Source organism: Gigantopelta aegis, chromosome 5 (assembly GCF_016097555.1).
Source record: "Gigantopelta aegis isolate Gae_Host chromosome 5, Gae_host_genome, whole genome shotgun sequence".
Classification (NCBI taxonomy): domain Eukaryota; kingdom Metazoa; phylum Mollusca; class Gastropoda; order Neomphalida; family Peltospiridae; genus Gigantopelta; species Gigantopelta aegis.
In genome coordinates, this window is record NC_054703.1 from 12,758,407 (window position 1) to 12,777,823 (window position 19,417).

At 37.0% G+C, this 19,417-nt stretch overlaps 2 protein-coding genes across 2 annotated transcripts; both read right to left on the minus strand.

Annotated features, from left to right (window-relative positions):
• Positions 1 to 274: 274 nt before the first annotated feature.
• On the minus strand, positions 275 to 1,284 carry LOC121372953 (oocyte zinc finger protein XlCOF7.1-like). The gene is made up of 2 exons (XM_041499391.1): positions 690 to 1,284; positions 275 to 394 (listed from the first exon to the last, which is right to left on the minus strand). The coding sequence occupies exons 1-2, from the start codon at positions 975 to 977 to the stop codon at positions 275 to 277; spliced, it is 408 nt and encodes a 135-aa protein (XP_041355325.1). The 5' UTR covers positions 978 to 1,284.
• A 15,942-nt stretch (positions 1,285 to 17,226) lies between these two features.
• Positions 17,227 to 18,819, minus strand: LOC121373266 (zinc finger protein 234-like). Its single transcript, XM_041499786.1, has one exon. The coding sequence runs from the start codon at positions 18,769 to 18,771 to the stop codon at positions 17,365 to 17,367; it is 1,407 nt and encodes a 468-aa protein (XP_041355720.1). The 5' UTR covers positions 18,772 to 18,819; the 3' UTR covers positions 17,227 to 17,364.
• Positions 18,820 to 19,417: the final 598 nt, after the last annotated feature.

Genomic DNA, 19,417 nt, shown 5'->3' on the forward strand with positions numbered 1-19,417 from the left:
TTATATTTTATGTCTGAAGACTCTGGCATTGTGTTCAACATATGTCCTAAATCTATAAATTCACCTCTAAATATTTTTTCTTTGACATTTTGCGGTACATGTAATGCTATATCAACCGCAGGACTCTGCAGACCAGGTGCAGAAGACTGATAGCTACTGCAAATGGCATTACCTACAGGGTTAACAAGTTCTTCAGCTGAAACTTTCACTGATGGACTCCACGATTCTGCTGGGGAGCCAGACGACGAAGGAGCTGCTGGTGGACTCTGTGAATCTATTGTGGAGGCAGATGATGATGTGCTGTCTTGTGCTTCGTTTTCCGTCTGGCTAGTGGGAGAGCCTCTGTAGCCGCCAGTGTTTTTGAAGCCTTTTGCTTGCCTGAACGAAGCATATACTGAAATACAATTAAAACGAATTAATCCAGATATTCCTTTATCATCATCATCATCATCATCATCAGTAGTATTGTTTTATTAATTTTTTTACTTTTTTTTGTTATTTATTTATTTATATATTTATTATATTATATTATATTATATTATATTATATTATATTATATATTTTTTTTTTTTTTTTTTTTTTTTTGGCAAATGAGGGTATGAAAGATGTGTTTTGGTAAGATGATTTCAGCATTGTGTGAAGAAACATTTTTTAAGGTGGAACCATAAGAGAAATGTATTTTTACACACCTGACTCGTGAAATTCTTGACTCCAGCGTGAACTGACATGTGCTTTTTCAAGCCAGAACTCGGATGCAAACACTTTTTGCACACCTCACACTGATGTGGTCCTTCACCAGAGTGGATCCTTATATGGTGCTTAACCTTAGTCTTGCACGAGAAACACTTTAAACACATCCCACATCGAAAAGGTTTCTCACAAGCATGTGCTGATGTTTGTACTTTCAGATCACGGTTGTTTCCACAATGTGTTGACGAGACCCCACGTTTGACACATCTCTGATCGTTGGTAGACATATTTAATTTATGACAGAGGACCTTTAAAGTTTGGAACTGTATGAAGATGTCTTGTTTCGTTATGAGGGTGTCTGAAACCAGCCTGGGATGAACATTTGCCGATGTATTTCCAAAGTCGTAGTGTGAAGCTGAGCACTAAAACAAAACCAGTAAATATATTTATCCCGCAATCACTGTACATTGGCAAAATATGATGACTAGATAAATCTCTATATTTTCGGTCACAATATAGGTCACGTGACATAAGCCCGACTCGACTGAGTATTTTAAACTACATTTTCAATAAACATACTCTTTAAATCATTTGTTGAAGTACAGTAAATACAAATAACTTTTAGTTTTGGGATAATAATACAAAACTTGTATATTTAATTATGAATTAGAGCTTAGCAATGCTTTTTTAATGTGACAGAATGTAGCTAGCATCTTACAAAAATGACGTCATGTATCTTGTATGACGTCATACGGCAAAAGCTTTGCTAGGTTGACAATACTCGATTTGCGTACACAAAACTAGAATAAATCATGATTTTCCAAATATTCCTGTAGGATTGCAGGATAAAAGAAATAACTGGTTACTGTCTTAAGATGTCGACTTTATCCTGCTCAGGTCGAATGACGAATGCAGCTCGATAAAGCCTCGCTGCATTTGCCATTCTAACCTTCAGAGTATATTTAAAGCCGATATCTAAAGACAGTAACCAGTTATTCCCTATAAACGAAATATAAACTAAGACTTTAGCAACGTGTGAAGAAATGTCTTCCTTGTTTACACCTCTGATCACTGTTAGGCGTATTGTCTTTATAACAGAGGACCTTCGAAATGCGGAACTGTATTATTTCTTATTTCGTTACGAGTCTGTCTTAAGCCAGCCTGGAATAAACTTTTCAAAGTTGGAGTTAAACAAAACCAGTAAAGGTATAAACGAAATATAAACTAAGATTTGAGCAACATGCGAAGGCATTTCTTCCTTCTTTACATCTAAGAGAGAAGGTTTATTTGTTTTATTGGGGGTTTTGTTTGTTTGTTGTTGTTGTTGTTGTTGTTGTGTGTGTATGTGTGTGTGTGTGTGTGATATTTGTTTTATTGGGGGTTTTGTTTGTTGTGTGTGTGTGTGTGTGTGTGTGTGTGTGTGTGTGTGTGATATTCGTTTTCGTATAGTAGTAAGAGTGTTGATTTGTGTCCATTTCGTTTTTAGTTATTATTAACTTATACATTTAGACGACCACTACGTTCAATGTCCGTTTACGTTTTTCTATTACATATCTATCCAATCTTACTATTATAATAAAGACATTTTCAAACAGTGTTGGAAATTTATTTTGTATGACATATGTGTGCGTTCTGGACCGGAACACATTTATGGGGAATTTCATTTTTAATGACACATTGCACCATGAAACAAAAACAAAACATGCTTTAGAAATGACACCACATCTTATTTGAAACTTACAGATTGCCACAATGTATGGTTTTTAATGTTAAATAAATCCACAAAAGTAGTATTGATCGTAGATTTAAAGTTACATTATCTGGTTACCATATTATAACATCATGTACAAATGTGAAATACAAGCTCAAATGCACTTTTAAAAAAGTCGTGTGTGTTAGCTATGAACGGATATCGTCAAACGTATACGCTTGAATCATCGCCTGTGCCGCCATAGCTCGGCAAAGCACTAACGACAGCCTGTTGTCAGTTTCAGTTAACACGTGCGTTTGCCGATTTCAAATTGTAGGGTTCGTATCAAAAAATTAAGAGAAATCTTGCGCTGTAGTTAAAAATGGTTTGATCTTGACAACGTATTATCGACAGTCGTACCTTCCTATTTCAGAATTGATATTTTATAAAGTGTTAGTAGAACTTTCAAAGTTTAGTTTGTATACTAGTAACACATTAATCATGTATATATTTTAAAAATAAAATATACTAAAGTAGACAATGAACGTATTCACTTCTTAATTTTACGTGTTAAAATCGAAAAATTCAAATAAATATTATTTCGTTTGGAAAGGGTAAAGTTGGGGGGGGGGGGGGGTAGGTTGTTTAATGACATCAAAGATAAAGCATATTGATTTAATAATCATCCGACCCCATACAACCGTAAATAAAATGTGTTGAGTGCGTCGTTAAATAAAAAATATCCTATCCTTCCTTCTATCTGCTGTTGGATGTCTAACATTTGGTAATTTTGACATATAATCTTAGAGAGGAATCGGGTGCATGTGCAGGGGGAGGGTATTGGTGGTCGAAACCCTTACTTGCCCAAGCTTAAAAAAAATTGTATTTTTGGGGGGAGCATGGCCCCATATAAAATTTGCTTAACACAGTCTATAACCCCAACCCCGCTGAAATCCCTGCACCCGCGCCTTGGAAACCCGCTACATTTTTTTTTAGCAAGGGATTGTTTATATGTACCATCCCACAAACAGGATATCACATACCATGGTCTTTTTGCATACCCGTCGATGGGGATCGATTCTAGACTGACCGCGCATTTCCAAAAAACACCTTTTTAGGTCTAAGTAATGAATAAAAATAACATATAGTCTTGAAAAATGTTACGTAAATCGAACACAGTACCCTCTTCCTCTACCCCTAGAGCGTTACGTAATTAGTATCACCCCCTTACATGTAACGCGTATGCCAAAAGCTGGCCACTGTCAAAATTTCAAGGCAAATCCCCCACTCACCGACCCCTGGAAAGGCGGTGTACCATATCTCTATGGATATAAATATATTTTGGAGATATGAGACGACCCCTCAATCAAGACAGTTAAATTTGTTCAAAAATTGCGAAATCTCACGTGATCTCTTGTTGGGGAATTCTATACTTGTGATAAGCCAATGAAAACCGAGATCGGTACGAGCCCGTCAAAAGTGTTCCACTTTCAAAATCATGGCTTTGTTTTTGACCTGGATAAGCCAGCGTAGTGAAACCAATGCGGAGTATGGCGTCATATATGTACCAAACGTAATTGGATTGTCTGTTCTATATGCTAAAATAATAAAAAATATTACAGGGAATGTAGTTTTAAGAGAGTGTAGTTATGTCAGATCTTTTGACGTTACGTTAAAAACCATTTCTTTGTTTATTATAAGAGAAACGTGTAATTTGACAGGGACCGGCCAAACATTCTGTGTTTAACAAAGAGATATATGTAATTTGACATCGACTGACATGACATTGTGTGTTTAACAAAGAGATACATGTGATCTGACAGGGACTGGCATGACATTGTGTGTTTAACAAAGAGATACATGTGATCTGACGGGACATTGTGTGTTTAACAAAGAGATACATGTGATCTGACAGGGACTGACATGACATTGTGTGTTTAACAAAGAGATACATGTGATCTGACAGGGACTGACGGGACATTGTGTGTTTAACAAAGATATACATGTGATCCGACAGGGACTGACGGGACATTGTGTGTTTAACAAAGAGATACATGTGATCCGACAGGGACTGGCGGGACATTCTATGTTTAACAAAGAGATGCATGCAGTTTGACAGAGAATGTCCGAACATTCTGTGTTTAACAAAGAGATACATGCAATTTGACAGGGACTGGCCGGACATCCGGTGTGTAACTAATAGATACATGCGATTTGACAGTGACTGGCCGGACATTATGTGTTTAACAAAGAGATACATGCAATTTGACAGGAACTGACCGGACATCCGGTGTGTAACTAATAGATACATGCGATTTGACAGTGACTGGCCGGACATTATGTGTTTAACAAAGAGATACATGCAATTTGACAGGGACTGGCCAGACATTATGTGTGTAACTAACAGATACATGCAATTTGACAGGGACTGGCCAGACATTATGTGTGTAACTAACAAATACATGCAATTTGACAGGGACTGGCCAAACATTATGTGTGTAACTAAGTAGCAACATTCACCTTTTACACCTATCTCATGCACTCATTTTGATTCCGATTATTTTCGTGCTCGTATCTATTAACATTTCAATCACGCTGTCTTGGGTACACACTACAGTTCAAGCACGCTCTCTTGGGCACACACCTCAGCTAGTTGAATAGTCTATCCACAATGGGTTGGTGGTTAATTGCTAGTAAGCAGTCGGAGAGAAGTCGGCATAGTGACTTTGGCGCTTAACTAATTTAATTAATTAATACAAGTAAAACGTATAAAAAGTCCTTGCTCTAAAAGAAAAATAATTACACCCCCCCCCCCCCCCAAAAAAAAAAAAAAAAAAAAAAAAAACCACAACTGAGACTAAACGATCCAACAGCTCGTTATAAACTACTTAAACCACTTAACAAAGAAAACAACAATTTACCAGCATTAGATGATTGCTATCCATTTTCAAAACTTGAAACAACGGCGAATTGGATGGAGGAAATGTTCTATTTAACGACGCACTCAACACATTTTATTTACGGTTATGTGGCGTCGGACATCTGGTTAAGGACCACACCGAACAGTGGCGTAGGAAGGTGCCAAAAGGTGTGGGGGGGGGGGGGGGGGCACACTTTTATATTTACACACTTTTACACTATTATAAAGCAAACATAAAGCAAATTATTACCCATATGGGCTCAAATATACGGGGTAATATTTTTTCGATCTCTGCACAGTGTGCAGATTGCTTCTACAGTCACCGATTGGCTGGCTTTAAAAAGACAAGATTTGATTGGCAATTGCATACTGCCGGGACCACTTTTTGTTCATTCATGATTCCATTCATCGGTCAAACTATTACTACGAACTTCAAATATTTTTTTACGATACGAATATTTACGGAATTAAAAATCAAAATATATGTACAAATGTTTAAAAATGTTTTTATTTTATTATTTTGACTGGGTTTTTTTTTAACTATTCTTTGGTGGATACTGTTGGGTGTGCAACGGTAACGGCGCGTATGAATATATTGTTATGGCTGGTAGAGCTTGTTAGTTGTTACAGCAGCGACAACGTAAATATACTTTTAAAATCGTTAAAGATTGACAATGGGTAATAAAGAGAATAACCAACTCACTACGAGGAATTACGGAGTATCTGTCCCTCGTGAATTAATGCTGTAAAACCCTCGCCAGAGGCTCGGGTTTACAACATTAATTCACTCGGGACAGATAATCCGTAATTCCTCGTAGCTCGTTAGTTATTCTCTAAATATCTGACAAGGCCGTGGCAATGCTGTCCTGTGTAGGATGGTGCATATCAAAGATACCTTGCTACAAATAGGAAAATATAGCGGTTTTCTCTCTAAGACTATGTCAAAAATACCAAATGGTTGACATCCAATAGCCGATGATGAATAAATCAATGTGCTCTAGTGGGGTCATGAAACAAAATAAACTTTATAGCTCTTATCGTCAGCAGAGGCTGATCCAGGGGGTGGGCCCTAAATTTTTCAAATACCCTCAAAATGTTTAAATGCCCTCAAAATGTTCAAGTGCCCTTTTTGGTTTTATAAAATTGTTTTGCACGTAAGCATTTTTAGCTGCATGAAGTTTGGTTGTGCGTGTATCCGCAAGCTTGCATATGTGTGTGTGTTAATAATAAATAATACGTTTATTTATATAGCGCTAAACTCCACACTAATGTATGCTCAAAGCGCATTACATAATTAAATTGACATGGTTAAAACAATAACATAGTAAAACTGGTAGGATAATATTAAAATAACAAACAAATATGAGTTATTATAAATGCTTACGAGTGGAGAGATAAAAGTCAAACGAGATAATTGTGCTTACAACTGCCCCTTTCTATCATGTTTTTTTTGTTTTTGGGGGGGGGGGGGGTTTTGTGTGGTTTTTTGTAGGCTATATTTGCCCTACTTAGACAGATCCGCCGCTATAATAGTGCCCTTGGGGGGGGGGGGGGGGGGGAGTTATCAATGACAATAAAATATAATTTTTTATGATTGCCATACTGATATACGAAGCAAAGTTGATTCTATGGCTTTTCCCCCAGGCCCCCTTCCACATTCTCACTCACCCTAGCCAACGCTAAAATTCACGATTTAGATATTGAGATCTAAGAGTGAAGGGTTTGAACTGTTCTAAATAATATTTTTTGAGTTATAAAACACTGTCTAAAAATGTGTAATTTTGTTATCAAGATGCCGAGAGGAAAAAACACATTCTTGGGTTATAATACTATGCAAAATAATGCTTAAAATTATTGTTAAAAAATTTGCTAATTTTAATATTCAGGTGCCAAGAAAAGGCGTTTAAAGCAATCCAGTTTTTAAAATTTCTCGAGGGGAGCATGCCTCCGGACCTCCCCCCCCCCCCCCCCCCCCCACACACACACACATCTAGTGCCATGCTTAACGACGACCCTGATCATTAGCCCACCCCACTTTAAACAAAAATGCTCCGACGGCGCTCAAAGCTCATATAATATTTATTAATACAGCTAGCGCTATAGAAAACCGCAGCTAGTCATGTAGTGTACACTTCCGTTCGTACACTGTGATATAATTATACACAAACACATTCATGTTAAGTGCAAATATTAAAAGTTTTATTAAGATGCCCTTTTAACGAGCCAATTTGCCGCTTTTTTCTTGGTCCCCGCCCTCTTACAAACACCTGTTGTACATTTTCTGCCAATATTTAACATTTTCAAATTTGAAATATGTCTACATACACCAAAATAACCTTTCAGTCATTTCACAAAACGAACCAAGGTCTCAACAGTCACAACATTGAGAGTCCGAGCCCGTGTTCTATTTTGATTATCAGATATTGAAGACTGTTGCCATTCGCCGAGGGCGAAATCAATTATTGTAAGCACAATTTAAAATACGCAATGCGTCCAAGTCATAAACAAACATACATGAACCTCAAGATACATCTTTAGCATTGTTTTTAACTAATAAAAAGAAAAGGTAACAAAACAAATATCTGAATAAACGTACCGAACAGCCAGGCTATAACAAAGGAAACGGCCACGTGGAAGCTGTTTTAACCTATTATTCGGACTGTTACACACTATGACATGCGGACTAGTATGATATGCGGACGTGGATTAATTATTTCCCCTTTTGGCCAGAAAATAATCTTGTTCAGGAGTATAGGTGGCACCTGCCTCGGTGGTGTCGTGGTTAAGCCATCGGATAATAGGCTGGTAGGTACTGGGTTCGCAGCCCGCTACCGGCTCCCACCCAGAGCGAGTTTTAATGACCCAATGGGTAGGTGTAAGACCACTGCACCCTCGTCTTTCCCACTAACCACTATGAATTAACCCACTGTCCTGGGCAGACAGCTGAGATAGCTGAGGTAGCTGAGGTGTGTGTGTGCCCAGGACAGCGTACTTGAACCTTAATTGGATATAAGCACGAAACTTAAGTTGAAATGAAATGTAGGTGGGGTAAAACGTAGGATACGCACACAAGGCACGAGGTTTCGTTAATGGGGAGCATGGCCGTAAAGAAATGTCACATATTAGTCACTAATACACACACTACAGGAAGAAACCCGTCAGCAAACACGTATTTAACCGGAACATTATTGAAGGGGGGGGGGGGGGGGTGTTGTCGGGTTTCTCTCTGTAGTGTGTGTATTAGTGTTTAATATGTGAAACATTTTTACTTAGGGAGCTCCAAAATGATCGATGTAAAGGTATTTAACGTCAAACATAAGACTGTTGTTGTATTAGATCGGGAATATTTGACTACCGTCTGGTAGGTAGTGATTGCGCCATATTGATACAGATGGTCCCTGCCGGTTAGGGAACGTCATAACGGTCCAAATGTCCGCCTAGTTCTCTTGCAGTCCCAAGGTCCAATTAAAACAATAAGCAACTAAAGCTATGTATTTGGTATTGGCGAAATCTAAAAACAATAATCTATCGATTGAGTTTAAACTTAAAATGTCTGAATCAATGGTTCTCCCAATCTTGTTATACTATTGCGAAGTCTGACATAAAAAAAACCCACACCGATATATGTAATTCTTTTCAAATAAATTTCTTCCGACACATATTGCCAACAAAAAAATCCACCCCACTATTTATGTTATACGGAGAATTGGGGAAGGCACCTGTGAAATTAAATGTTCATAAAAGAATAAATTTTGTTTACTAGGCACGCATTATTTCAACGAAACAATCAAAATTATCATTTATTCTATACAGATTTATGTTGACAGGTTATGTTACAAATATAATTAATTATAAATTGGCTCACATGTAATAAAATATGTTGGAGCATTTAGGAATGAGCGATGTTTGGATATCAAATACTTTTTCTTATCGTTAACTTGGCTCTCACAACAAATTAAAATTAGGCAATATGATCAATATTTACAAATATGGAACAATAAAATATTAATGTCACCAAGAGGCAAAACCTATAAACTTTTCAAAGAACAACTTATTTTTTAAGGACGAAAATGTACAATTGTTTTTTCAATCATACTTTATATAAATAAAGATAAACATTGGCTTGTGTCCCTCCCCTCCCACTAGATACTGTATCCACCACCACTAGGGTTTTCCTCCATCCCCCAACTTCAGATATCGTTCCTAAGGGCTTGGGGAGGGGGAGGGTATCAGCGATGTCCCTTATATGGAAACAACTGTGTATATGTGTTAAAGGCGCAGATCCTAGTTTCAACTTGTAAAAATAAACACTAAGTTTAGTTAATCTACAAACCTGTAACAGAGGAAAATATCCTTAAGAAATAGACTAGAACTCGAATTAATAACCGGTACTTGTCAGACGCACGTGCATTTTTAAAAAAATATGAAGAAAAAAAGCATTTTGTGATATTAGAAACAACTGGATGACCAGAAACACTTCGGTTCTACGGAAGTGGATAATCTAAACAATAAAATATAAGTAATGTTTAATTTCAGTGATCATAAACGGCTCTAATAGTGTTTAAAAACTAGAGCCTGTCCCTTTGATTTTTTGTGGGTCGCATGCTGCGGGAAAAATACCGGCCTCGGTGGCGTCGCGCTTAGGCCATCGGTCTACAGGCTGGTAGGTATTGGGTTCCGATCCCAGTCGAGGCATGGGATTTTTAATCCAGATACCGACTCCAAACCCTGAGTGAGTGCTCCGTAAGGCTCAATGAGTAGGTGTAAACCACTTGCACCGACCAGTGATTCATAACTGGTTCAACAAAGGCCATGATTTGTGCTACCCTGCCTGTGGGAAGCACAAATAAAAGATCCCTTGCTGCCTGTCGTAAAAGAGTACCGGTAGCCTATGTGGCGACAGCGGGTTTCCTTTAAAAAAAACAGTGTCATAATGACCATATGTTTGACGTCCAGTAGCCGATGATAAGATTAAAAATCGATGTGCTCTAGTGGCGTCGTTAAATAAAACAAACTTTACTTTTCCTGCGGGAAACACTCCATTATTCATTGCTGCGAATGCGATTAATTTGGACTCAGGTAAAGTAACCTCACCCATTACTGGATATTGCATGTAGGTAAAGTAACCTCACCCATTGCTGTATATTGCATGTAGGTAAAATAACCTACCCATTGCTGGATATTGCATGTAGGTAAAATAACCTCACCCATTGTTGGATATTACTTGTAGGTAAAATAACCTCACCCATTGTTGGATATTGCTTGTAGGTAAAGTAACCTCACCCAGTGCTGTATATTACGTGTAGGTAAAATAACCTCACCCATTGTTGGATATTACTTGTAGGTAAAATAACCTCACCCATTGCTATATATTACTTGTAGGTAAAGTAACCTAACCCATTGCTGGATATTACGTGTAGGTAAAATAACCTCACCCATTGTTGGATATTACTTGTAGGTAAAATAACCTCACCCATTGCTATATATTACTTGTAGGTAAAGTAACCTCACACATTGCTGGATATTACTTGTAGGTAAAGTAACCTCACACATTGCTGGATATTACTTGTAGGTAAAGTAACCTCACCCATTGTTGGATATTACGACATTGGTGTTTTCCGATTTCATGTTCGTGGGTATCCTCGTTATATACACAATAATCTGTTTCACTTGCGCATTATTTTGTTTAAAGTTGAAGTTTGTTTTGTTTGACGATACCAGTAGAGAACAATGATATATTAATAATCCACTGCATTGTTCTACTAGTAACAAGGGATCTTTTATATGCACCATCTCACAGGCAGGGTAGCACATACCACGGCCTTTGATAAACCAGTCGTGACGCACTGGCTGGGCCTATCGAATGGGATCGATCCCAGACCTACCGCGCATCAAGCAAGAGTTTTACCACTGGGCTATGTCCCGTCCCTATATATTACGTTTAAAATATAAACACGGTATTTTCCTCCATAACCTGTGTTCCAAATGAAAGAAAGAAAGAAATGCTTTATTTAATGATGCACTCAACACATTTTATTTACGGATATATTGTGTCAGACATATGGTTAAGGACCACACAGATTTTGAGAGGAAACCCGCTGTCGCCACTTCATGGGCTACTCTTTCCGATTAGCAGCAAGGGATCTTTTATTTGTGCTTCCCACAGGCAGGATAGCACAAACCATGGCCTTTGTTGAACCAGTTATGGATCACTGGTCGGTGCAAGTGGTTTACACCTACTCATTGAGCCTTGCGGATAACTCACTCAGGGTTTGGAGTCGGTATCTGGATTAAAAATCCCATGCCTCGACTGGGATCCGAACCCAATACCTACCAGCCTGTAGACCGATGGCCTAACCACGACGCCACCGAGACCGATATGTTCCAAATGATGTCCTGAAGCAAATCATAGCGAAATATTTTAGTGTGTATAAATGCACTGTTGAGGGTGTAGAGGGGACTGGAGTGGTTGGAAGAAATTATCCGCTCCTTTTCTTCTTTATATATAGTTCCGACGCCATATAACCGCAAATGATCTTAGAAGAAACAAAACGATTTTTACCAAACTCTCTACTCCGAAAGTAATAAGCAAATTGACGATGACTGTATTAAAACTATAACACATATCAATTGTAACAAGCAGAAGAACCAGAAGGTGAAATTAGTTATTCTGAAGCATTGGCTTTTCTTGAAAATATGAAAAATGACAAAAGCCTTGGTTCAGATGGGTTCACAGCAGAGTTTTTCAAATTTTTCTGGAACGATATTGATTATTTTATTATACGGTCAATTAATTATAGTTACAGTATAAGCGAAGTGTCAAATACTCAAAAATTAGGCGTTATCACTTGTATCCCAAAGCCAAATAAACCAAAACAATTTCTTAATAATTGGAGACGAATTACTCTATTGAATTGTACATACAAAATTGCATCTGGATACATAGCAAATCGAATAAAAAATATATTGGACAAACTTATTGCAAGTGATCAAACTGGTTTCATAAAAGGTAGATATATTGTGGAAAATATCAGATTAATACGATATATTGCAGTACACAGAAGAACAAAATATACCTGGTATGTTATTATTTATAGATTTCGAAAAGGTATTTGACTCTCTTTCTTGGAAATTTATCGAAAAAGCGTTGGAATTGTTTAATTTTAAAATATCTATTAAAAATTGGATAAAAACCCGCTATAACAATTCAACTTCAAGAGTCTTTCAAAATTGATTTTTATTAGAAAGCTTCAACTTAGAACGTGGATGTAGACATGGTGACCCTCTCCCTTGAGATTACCTTAAAAATCCTAAATGCTTATTCCTTAATGCTTCTGCTTTGAAGATAAACTATTTGAAATCGAAAGTCATTTGGATAGGCAGTAAAAAGTTCTCAAAAGAGGTTTATCATAAAGTAAGATGGAAATTAGAATAGGGTGCAGAACATTTTGAATTGTTAGGAATAAAATTTTCAGTTGACCTGAAACAAATTACTGCAATTAATTTTGAAATAAAAATTAGCGAAATAACAAATTTAATAAAACTTTGGACTACAAGAAAACTGACTGTGTTTGGTAGAATAGTTATTTTAAAATCCTTAATTATTCCCAAATTAACACACTTACTAATACAGAAGTGTATAATATGTTAAACAAATCGACAATAGTGCCAACTTCCCAAAGAAAATATTACAATTTAGGTTTCATACTATCGTTACAGGAGTGGGAAAAGGTGTATAATTTACCATTTATATGTTTAAAAGATACAACTTTACAGTGGTTTCAATATAGAATTCTACATCGAATAATCACGATAAACACGTTCTTATATAAAATAAAATACATAGAATCAAATATCTGTGATTTTTGTCATTGACAACCAGAAATATTGGAGCATTTGTTCTATGACTGCTCTAAAGTCTTTCTTTTATGGAAGGAAATTGAACGATGGATTCAGGACAAAGGTGAACATACACAACTCGATAAACAGTCTTGTTTGAAAACATAAAGAGGAAAAAAAGCAAGATGATATTTATTAATTGGTTCATTATTAATGTTAAATACTATATATATAGATCTAAAACGCAGAAACATGGACCTAATATACATGCCTTTTTAAATATTTTAAAAGATAAATAAAAATTGAAAAATATATACTTCTAAAAAATTGTCAATTTCAAGAATATGAGGAATATTGGGCACCTTGGTCCAGATACCTAGAAACAAGACATGACAATACAATGTTTTAGAGGTATTTCAGTAGAAATGTTTTCTCTTTCGAAATTAAAGCATTTAATTCACTCTTTCTTTCCTTCTTCCTTCCTTACCTTCTCTTTTCGGTATTTGCCATTCCCTTTATTTCCTCTATCTCTATCTTCACTTTTAACCCCACATATTAGTGAACTCCATGTTTTCATGTGTTCATGCTTATTAATATTATTATATTGATTCTAATTACACTATATATATATATATATATATATATATATATATATATATATATATATATATATATAACGTGGATGTACGGTAGTGAAATCAGGGCCCCGAACCCTGACACTCCCATACTTGTGTCTGGGGTCAATAAACTTCTTTGAAAAAAAAAAAAAAAAAAAAAAAAAAAAAAAAAAGAAATCAAGTAGCATTTTAAAAGTATGTATGTCCTTTAGTAAGACAGGTATCCCTACTACAAACCCATATAGGACAAACTCCGTCAAACTCTTTACAACGGCCAGCAGACACAGGGTGAAGTTTCTAATATCGCAATTTCTGTACAAAATACTCGTATTTGTTGACCGGTCTGTAATAAAAAAAAATCAAGTAGCGTTTTCGAAGTCTGTATGACCTTTACTAAGATGGGTATGACTACTACATACCCATATAGGTCACACCCCGTCACTCTTTATAACGATCAACAAACAGGGTGAAGTTTCTAATATCGCAATTTCTATACAAAATACACATATTTCTCGGCCGCTCTGTAATAAGAATCAAGTAGCGTCGTAAAAGCCTGTATGTTCTATACTGAGATGGGTATCCCTACTACATACCCATATAGACCACACCCCATCAAAGTCTTTGTAACGGCTAGCAGACACAGTGCGGAATTTCTAAGAGATTAACCTCATATCAGCCAAACTTATTTTTAAAATAAAAACAAATTATTACTAATAGCTTATTTCATCTTGCCTAGATTTATTATCCTAAATAAGATTAGTTTCATATGACATGTCCATCACCTTGGATAAATAAGCTTTCAAATCTTTCAAACTCTATTCTTAGCAATGCACAGTAAATTAATGTCAAGGTCATTATGAACTCCCATGTCCAAATGTAACCTAATTAATCAATTATTACCGTCAAATCACGGTAAATGGCACACCATAACAAAAATACTGACAATATAGTGAATATATGCTATAGGTTCTAGTAGACCAAATCAATTCCTATTGCCGATAATGTTAACGTTTACTAATAAAACTGATATAAGCAGCGTATCAACACACCCAGGAACAGTGGCGTAGCCATGGTGGGGTGATGGTAGGGGGCCATGCCCCCCCCCCCCCCAAAAAAAAGAGAAGAAATCCCTGGAAATTAGGGGTGATCAGTGGCGTATTCGATATCATTGTTTACTTGGCTGCCAGGTGTCCACCCACCCCCACCCACACCCCACCCCCAATACAAAATCCTGCCTACGCCACTGCCTAATCTAATTAAAATTAGCTCCACTATTACATGTGGATCTAACACCAGCCAGTTGGAGCTCATGTCCACCAATCAAAACCTTACTTGCAGAATCATGCCAGTGATTTGAAAATAATTTGAAAATATTCCCAATTATCCTGTGGATATACGATATGATTCATGTGAATTACGAATGCCTTATTTAGACCAGTAGAACTAATTTTAATCGGATTGCTAACAACACTGCGTAGTCTCCAATGTCCAGGTAACATTTCGTCAGTAAATAATAATTTAAATATTGACCAATCACACTTCGCCTTTTATAACGTTATTTGGGAGCATACACATTCTAAAAATATCGGGCGAGTCTATTTTGGTGGCCGCAGAGCGAACCATACCAATACGTACGGGATAGGTTATCAGTCTTCAATTTTACATTAAAAATTATTTATTTATTTATATAAAAAAAAACTAAATCAGTCTTCAGTTTTACATTACAAATTATTTATTTTATAAAATAAAACATGTTTTAAGGCATTCGTAATTCATACGAAACATGTCGTATACCCTCAGGTGTTAGATCCACATGTAATAGTGGAGCTAATTTTAATTAGATTGGCCACTACCCAGGTAATACAGCAATAAAAAGTGTGGCACGTCACATCTAATCTACCTGCAAGAAAATGGGGGGGGGGGGGGGGGGGGGGCTGTCACATACCATTTAAGAGATTTAATTAATATTTTTGATAGCAACCGTCATGTTTGCTGAAAATTACAGTTCCATGTTTTTTTTGGGGTACCCCGCATTAGTTTCAACCTCTGATATATACTGCATAACTGTATAACAAATAAAAGTGTATTTATTTATTTTCAATGAATAATAGTATTTGCACAAATCATCAATGTCACATATTACTACCAATCACACCCACAGCTGCTGTAACTCCGTAAATATTTGACGGTGCACCTCAAACTTTGACAAGGAACTCTCTTCTTTCGTACTATGCAGATAAATGTATTCTTAAACTATTGACTATGATATGCGGACGTCTATTAATTACTTCCCATCTGGTAATATATACCATGGCCGTAGCTAGGATTTCTTGGGCTTTTGTTTTTTTTTTGTTTTGTTTTTGTTTGTTTGTTTTTTTTGGGTTTTTTTTTTGGGGGGGGGGGGGGGGGGGGTGGCGGCAACTGAGTAGTTAATTTTTAAAACTCCTTTTTATGCTTTTTCACGAATTTTATAATGCCCCCCTTGCCCCCATGCTAGCTACGGCCCTGTATACATGTGTTTGAAACAATATTGTACATTATTTCGCTTATAACAACATCACACTTCTACGAAGAACAGCACTCTTCAGATGTCCTGCAATGCATGTTGATGTCTTATTGAATTCTATTTACATTTCGATATTTGAAATGTATCGAGTATTGACTTTTTTTCAAAAGAGTTTCGAGGTCATTCTGACACGCTTTTTTTTTTTTAGAGGAAACCCGCTGTACTCCACATAGGACTCCAGCACTTTTATTTGCGCCTGAGTGAGTGCTCCGCAAGACTCAATGGGTTTGGAGTCGGTATCTGGATTATGCCTCGAGTGTAAACTCATGGGTAAGTGTAAACCACTTGCACCGACCAGTGATCCATAGCTGTTTGAACAAAGGCCATGGTTTGTGCTATCCTGCCTGTGGGAACCGCAAATAAAAGATCCCTTGCTGCCTGTCGTAAAAGAGGAGCCTATGTGGCGACAGCAGGTTTTCTCTAAAAAAAACCAGTGCCAGAATGACCATGTTTAAACCCAATAGCCGATGATAAGACAAAAAATCAATGTGCTCTAGTGGCGTCGTTAAATAAAACAAACTTTACTTTACTTTCAAAGGTTTCCCATTAATACGAATCAACTGATAATTTATAACATAAACACTGCTCTATCTGTAACACATTCTATGCATTTTCAACATTTCAAAGGTTTCCCATTGACACGAATCAACTGATAACTTATAACAAACACTGCTCTGTCTCTAACACATTCTGTCCGTTTTCAACATTTCAAAGGTTTCCCATTGATACGAATCAACTGATAATTTATAACATAAACACTGCTCTATCTGTAACACATTCTGTGCATTTTCAACGTTTCAAAGATTTCTCATTAGTATGAATCAGCTGATGACTTTTAAGCAGAGAAGTCCGAGAAAAGCATTTTGTGCACTGGTCACATTTGAAAGGTTTCTCACCAGTATGAATTAACATATGTTGTTTCAAGATGACATTGCGTGCGAAACACTTTTTGCACACCTCACATTTGAAATTCTTAACTCCAGTGTGAATCAGCATATGTTGTTTCAAAGTGGTATCATATGAGAAACATTTTTCACATACCTCACATTGAAAAAGACCTAACGTCAGTGTGAATGGCCATGTGTTTTTTAAGTTGAGAATTTTGTGAGAAACATTTTTTGCACAACTCACATTTGAAAGACTTGACGCCTGTGTGAACTAGCATATGTTTTTTCAAGTTCGGTCTCCGTGTAAAACATTTTGCACACACATCACATTCAAAAGACTTAACACCTGAGTGGGTGTTCATATGTTGTTTCACATGGGAGCTCCTCGAGAAACGTTTTGCACACACATCACATTCAAAAGACTTAACACCTGTGTGGGTCTTCATATGTTGTTCTACTTTGTACCTATCACGGAAACATTTTGCACAGAAGTCACACTTGAAAGGACTAACACCGGTGTGGATAAACATATGTCTTTTCAACTCGTTTTTGCGCAAGAAACCATTTGCACACACGTCACATGTGAACTCCTTAACTCGAGTGTGACACAACATATGCTGTTTCAAGGTGGGGCGTCGAGAAAATGATTTTGCACACGTGTCACATTTGTAGGACTTGACGCCAGTGTGAATCAACATGTGAGTTTTCAATCTGGAATTACCACAGAAACGTTTTGCACACACCTCACATGTGAAAGGGCAATCACTAGCATGAACGAACATATGTCGTTTCAACTCTGACTTATGTGAGAAACATTTATCACAGACCTCACATTTAAAATCCTTGACTCTGGTGTGTATCGGCATATGCTGTTTCAAACTGGAAGTGTCATGGAAACATTTTGCACAGACCTCACATTTGTACAGTCCAACTCCAGTGTGAATGATCATATGTCGTTTCACGTAGGATAGTCGTGTGAATTTTTTTTCACACACTTCACATTTGAAATTCTTAACTGAAGTGTGAAGCAGCATATGTTTCTTAAAATCGCTACTGCCACAGAAACATTTTTCACAGACTTCGCATTTAAAGGAGCTAACACCAGTGTGAATCAACATATGTTTTTTGAAGTTGGAACTGAGTAAAAAACATTTTGCACACACCTCACATTTAAAATCCTTAACTCCAGTGTGAACCAGCATATGCTGTTTCAAACTGGAAGTGTCACAGTAACACTTTGCACAGACCTCACATTTGTAAGGCCCATCTCTAGAGTGAATCAACATCATATGTATTTTTAAATGCGATCTCTTTGAGAAGCATTTCAAACACATTTCACATTTAAAAGCCTTAACTCCAGTGTGCATTAACATATGCTGCATAATGTGACACTTGTAAGAGAAACACTCGAAGCACATCCCACATTGGAAAGGTTTCTCACAAGAATCTGTTGACGTCTGTCCTTCCAGATCAGGGTTGTTTCCGCAAAGTGTGGACGAGACCCTACGTTCGACACATCTCTCATCACTGCTAGACATATTGCCTTTAAGACAAAGGATCATCGATGTTATGAACTGTAAATTTTGTATCACGATGTCTTCTTTCTTTAAGTCTGTCTGGAATAAACATTTGCCGATGTATTAGCAAATAGTAGTATAGTACAGTAAATAATGAATAAACTAAAGTTTTACGTGTGTTTTCTTTAACGACACCACTAGAGTAGAGCACATTGATTTATTAATCATCGGCTATTGGATGTCAATCATTTCGTAATTCTGACATATAGTCTTAGACTGGAAACCCGCTACATTTAATAGTCCAATCGTCTCACCAACGGGGATCGATCCTACTGGCTCCAACATTGTTTTATTAATACAGTCGAACACGTATATAACGGTCACTCAGGGGACCTGGCAAAAGTGGCCGTTTGGAACAGGTGGCCGTTACATACAGTAAGTTAAAACGCCTAAAAAGGTCATTTATCTTTGATTGATTTCCATTGCATTCTGCAGAATTGGTGCAACACATTCTTCCATATTCATTGACGCCGAAAGTACTAATATGCTGCGCGTGTTGTCAGCCAGTCCAAACTCTTATCATGTAATTTATATACCGTTCAGCTTCTGCCATAGTACACACGTTCGGCTTTTGAGTATTATCATCATCATCATCGGTAACGTCATCATCGGCACCGCCCACACCAAAGTG